At 40.7% G+C, this 5,515-nt stretch overlaps 1 protein-coding gene across 1 annotated transcript in view; it reads right to left on the bottom strand.

The window, feature by feature from the left end:
* LMLN (leishmanolysin like peptidase) overlaps positions 1-5,515 on the bottom strand; it is a 55,705-nt gene that overhangs the window by 39,594 nt on the left and 10,596 nt on the right. The window contains exon 2 of the mRNA XM_032264274.1: positions 742-839. Within this exon, the coding sequence (XP_032120165.1) occupies positions 742-839 (98 nt within the window). The remainder of the gene's footprint in view (positions 1-741; positions 840-5,515) is intronic.

Genomic DNA, 5,515 nt, shown 5'->3' with positions numbered 1-5,515 from the left:
TTTTTTTTTTTTTTTGAGACGGAGTTTCGCTCTTGTCACCCAGGCTGGAGTGCAATGGCGCGATCTCGGCTCACCGCAACCTCCGTCTCCTGGGTTCAGGCAATTCTCCTGCCTCAGCCTCCTGAGTAGCTGGGATTACAGGCACACGCCACCATGCCCAGCTCATTTTTTGTATTTTTAGTAGAGACAGGGTTTCACCATGTTGACCAGGATGGCCTCGATCTCTTGACCTCATGATCCACCCGCCCCGGCCTCCCAAAGTGCTGGGATTACAGGCTTGAGCCACCGCGCCCGGCCTCCTTTACTTTTCTAATAATCTTGCTTTCACTTTACTCTATGGCTTTGCTTCTAATTCTTCTTGTGAGAGACCAAAGAATCGTCTCTTGGGGTCTGGAACAGGACCTCTTTCCGGTAACACAAGTTCTTAATTGAAGAGAACTTTTGGGTCTATTACTGTCCACATCCAAGTAGATCCACATTTGTTCTGTTTAAATTATTCATGATTTACCAGGAAAGGAAGATGGAAAAAAGAAAGTTATTCATGATATATAAACTTTAATCATATTCCATGGCCTTCATATTTTCAGACTAAAATGCATTTTCAGCTTAATTCCACTTTGAAGCTACATGAGTCCTTTTAAAGTTTTATCTATAGACTTTTAAAACTTCAGGTAACAGGTGAAAATATCTTTAACATTTAGATTAATAATGTAAAAGATGACAATATAATGATGTACTTACTCTTCGACACTTTTATCATAAACAGTCTTGATTCTTAAATGCTCATCAACGTCTCTCTTTACTACATGATTTGCCTTAAGATGAACTTTATTTATGACCTGAAAAAAGGGAACAAATTTGAAAATTTTTTAAAAATACATATAGATTAACCCATTGAGATCTAAAGTTAAAATTAACAAACTAAATTTCAAGTACAATACACAGAGAAAAAGTCCCTTGGCCCAAATTCCACCATTTCAGCATTCTTTTTTTGGGGGGGCGGAGTCTTGTTCTGTCACCATGCTGGAGTGCAGTGGTACAATCTCGGCTCACTGCAACCTCCACCTCCTGGGTTCAAGCGATTCTTCCGCCTCAGCCTCCCGAGTAGCTGGGACCACAGGCACGTGCCACCATGCCGGGCTAATTTTTGTATTTTTAGTAGAGACAGGGTTTCACCACGTTGGCCAGGATGGTCTCGATCTCTTGACCTAGTGATCCGCCCACCTTGGCCTCCCAAAATGCTGGGATTACAGGTGTGAGCCACTGCGGCCGGCCCATTTTAGCATTCTTTTTTTTTTTTTTTGAGACGGAGTTTCACTCTTGTTACCCAGGCTGGAGTGCAATGGCGCGATCTCGGCTCACTGCAACCTCCGCCTCCTGGGTTCAGGCAATTCTCCTGCCTCAGCTTTCCTGAGTAGCTGGGATTACAGGCACACGCCACCATGCCCAGCTAATGTTTTGTATTTTTAGCAGAGACAGGATTTCACCATGTTGACCAGGATGGTCTGGATTTCTTGACCTCGTGATCCACCCGCCTCGGCCTCCCAAAGTGCTGGGATTACAGGCTTGAGCCACCGCGCCCGGCCCCCATTTTAGCATTCTTAAACCTCAAAGATCTCCCAAGCAAATGCTATCATTTGGAAGACAAGTACCATGAATTCAAGTCACATGACTAAATCATTAAGGAAACAGTAGCTGTCAATAGGCTTTTAGGGTTCTCTGTCACTTATTTGTAGTTTCTTACATAAATTCCAGTTTTGCCAATTTCGGGTCTTCAGAAAATGATGAGAAGAAACCAAAAGTATCTTCAATTACTTTAATATAAGACAAAAATTTATTTACAAAAGAGTTTTTCATTTTGAATTTTTTTCTCCCGTTCTCATTTACCATTTACATCATTTTTTCAGGGATGAATAAAAAAAGACAAGAAAGGTTTCAGCAGTATCAACACTTTATGGAACTCTAAATGTATAGAAGAAAACAATGTGTTTGTTAAACTAAAAATGAACTATATAATATCTCATTAATATAACTCCAGCAATGAACCTGAACAATGAACAATCTGAAGATTTACATAAGAAAATAGAATTTTGTGTTTTGTAGAAAAACAACTATATTATATGTGTTTCATCTATTAATATAGTAATACTAACAGATTTTCACAATACTTATTGCCTGCTCTACTACGACCTGACTCCCTACCTCCAGTCTTTTACTCATTCCATTCCAACCTATCCCCAGGTAACAGATTATTTTATGGCCATTAAAAAACCATCAGAAAGGTCTGGGCACAGCAAATGGATATGGTACATTTTAGGAACCCATTACATGACTAATCTCCCTGCAGATAACACATTACAAAATCCGGACAAAATACAATCTCTGACAGTTCTTGGGGGAGGGAGAAAGACAGGAAGAATTTGGAAGAATCTACTGTTAGAATACAGGAATTATAACTCTGAGATTTGCAAGTCTAACTTTTGCCTGAGAGCACAGTACCCAATCTGTATCTCTTGGTGTGGCAGGAGGTCAGAGCCTCCCTGACTTGAGGAGCTACAGCAAAATGTTCAGAATTTGCATCACCAGAAAGTCAGAAGTTAGAGAGGAAATCTTGTAAGAGAAGAAGCCACAGAAGGTACCCCAAAATCTGCATATGAAACCCAGTCAAATTGTTAACTGACCATTAGATTCCATGTCTGACGACAAAATTACAAATGTATGCAATAAAACCCAGCAAAGAATAACTGTTGCCAACAACAGGAGATACGGAGTTTGGAATTTTGAACACAGTTAAGTTAAATGCCAGCTACCAAAACAAACAAACAAAACACAAAAAAAATACTTCAGAGAAATACAACAGAATCCAGACACTTTACAATGCATTATCTATGGTGTCCATTATTTAATAAAAAATCAGCAGCAAGGAGAACAAAATCGAAAAATGTGACCCACACTGGGGGAAAAAAGCAGGGAATAGAAACAGACCCTAAAATGACCTAAATTTAAACAATTACTTTAATGCAGCTTAAATGTGTTCAGGAACTTAAAAGAAAACATACATATAATGAGTAAGTAGATAGGGAACCTCAGGAGAGAAACTATGAAAAGAACCAAATGGAAATTCTAGAGCTTAAAAGTACAATAACTAAAAAATTCACTGGGGCTGGGCGCGGTGGCTCACACCTGTAATTCCAGCACTTTGGGAGGCCAGGCAGGTGGGCCACTTGAGGTCAGGAGTTCGAGACCAGGCTGGCCAACATGGCGAGACCCTGTCTCTACTAAAAATACAAAATTTAGTGGGCCATGTTGGTGCACACCTGTAATCCCAGCTACCCAGGGGGCTGAAGCATGAGAATCACTTGAATCTGGGAGGTGGAGGTTGCAGTGAGTCGAGACCACGCCATCACCCTCCAGCCTGGGTGACAGAGCAAGACTCTGTTTCCAAAAAAAAAAAAAAAAAAAAAAACTCAATGAAAAGAATTAAAAGAAAATTGGCAGCAGCATCAGTGAACTTGAAGACAGATCTAGAGAAATTATCCAATCCAAAGAAGAGAAATAAAAAAGACTAAAAAATTTAAAAAACCAGAGCCTCAGAGAATGGATACCAAGCAATCTAACAGATATGTAATTAGAGTCCTACAAGGACAGGAGAAATTATATTTGAAAGAAGTAACAGCTAAAATTTTTCAAATTTGGTGAAAGATATCAACTTACAGATCCAAGAAGTTCATAAACCTCAAGCAGGATAAAAAAACAAATGAGGTTGGGCACAGTGGCTCATGTCTGTAATCCCAGCTACTCAGGATGCTGAGGCATGAGAGTCACTTGAAGCCAGGATGTGGAGGTTTAAGTGAGCCAAGATCGTGCCACTGAGCTCCAGCCTGGGCAACAGGGCAAGACTCTGTCCCATTAAAACGCACACACACACACACACACACACAGACACCACGCAGGTATACCATAGGCAAACTTGTGAAATCTGAAAATAAAGATAAAATACTGAAAGCAATGAGAGGAAAAACAACACATTTGATATGGTTTGGCTCTGTATCCCCAACCAAATTTCATCTTGAATTGTAATCCCACGTTTGGAGGGTGGGAGGTGATTGGATCACAGGGATATTTCCCCATGCTGTTCTCAGGATAGTGAGTGAGTTTTCACAAGATCTGATGGTTTTATAAGCCTCTGGTATTTCCCATGCCTGAACTTCTCTCTCCTGCTGCCATGTAAAGAAGGTCCTTGCTTCTCCTTTGTCTTCGCCATGATTTTAAGTTTCCTGCGGCCTCCCCAGCCAATGTGGAACTGTAAACCTCTTTCCTTTATAAATTACCCAGTCTTGGGTAGTATCTTTATAACAGTCTGAGAACAGACAAATACAAGATTATATATAGGAAGGGAAAAGAAGTACGAATGGCACTGACTTTCCATCAAGAACTGTAAAGTACAGAAGACAATGAAATAAACAGTAAAGGGCTAAAAGAAAGAAATTCAACACGGAAGTCTATATCCAATGAAACTAACCTTAAAAAATGAAGAGGAAATAAAGACATTTCAGATAAACCTAAGAAAAATTCATCATCAGCAGACCTACCACAAGAAATGCTAAAGGAAGTTCTTCGTGGGAATGGAAATGACACTAAAGGGTAACCTGCTTCTGTAGGAAGGAATGAAGACTAGTGGAAATGGTAAACATATAAATAGATATAAAAGACTATTGTGCAAATACAGCTTGCTCTCTGTAGGAAGGCCCAGTGGTAAGGTTGACCTTTGACTGGCATCTGGGAACCTGCATGGTAAGCACTTCCCTATACTGATCTAAAACTTCACTAGGTTATAAGGGTGGCTCATTGTGTCTAAACTATTTGCAGAAACAATATGGCTTATGCTGAACATTTGCTTGCTTCTGGAGTCTGAAATTTCAGTGGCTGAAATTCTGTCTACATGACCAGCCTCCAATAAAATCCCTGGACTCTAAGAATCAGGTGATCTTCCCTGGTAGACCACATTTTGTGCATGCTGTAACAACACACTGCTGAAGGAATTAAGCAGGTCCTATGTGACTCTACTAAGACAGGACTCTTGGAAGTTTTTACCTAATTTCCTCTAGTCTTTGCCCCATGATCCTTCTTCTTTGCTGATTTTACTTTGTATGCTTTCACTGTAATAAATTTCAGTTGTGAGTATAACTACAAGCGGAGTCCGGCGAGGCCACCTAGCAATCGCCAAACCTGGAGTGGTCTTGGTAACCCTCAACACAATTATATACACTTCTTTTCTTCTTTCAAATTCTTTAAAGACAAATAAATACGGCCGGGCGCGGTGGCTCAAGCCTGTAATCCCAGCACTTTGGGAGGCCGAGGCGGGTGGATCACGAGGTCAAGTGATCGAGACCATCCTGGTCAACATGGTGAAACCCCGTCTCTGCTAAAAATACAAAAAATTAGCTGGGCATGGTGGCGTGTGCCTGTAATCCCAGCTACTCAGGAGGCTGAGGCAGGAGAATTGCCTGAACCC

This window comes from Sapajus apella, unplaced genomic scaffold (assembly GCF_009761245.1).
Source record: "Sapajus apella isolate SASKATOON/1434 unplaced genomic scaffold, GSC_monkey_1.0 scaffold143, whole genome shotgun sequence".
NCBI classification, from domain to species: Eukaryota; Metazoa; Chordata; class Mammalia; order Primates; family Cebidae; genus Sapajus; species Sapajus apella.
The sequence above is the reverse complement of the archived record's forward strand: the minus strand, read 5'-3'. Positions and strand labels throughout refer to the sequence as shown.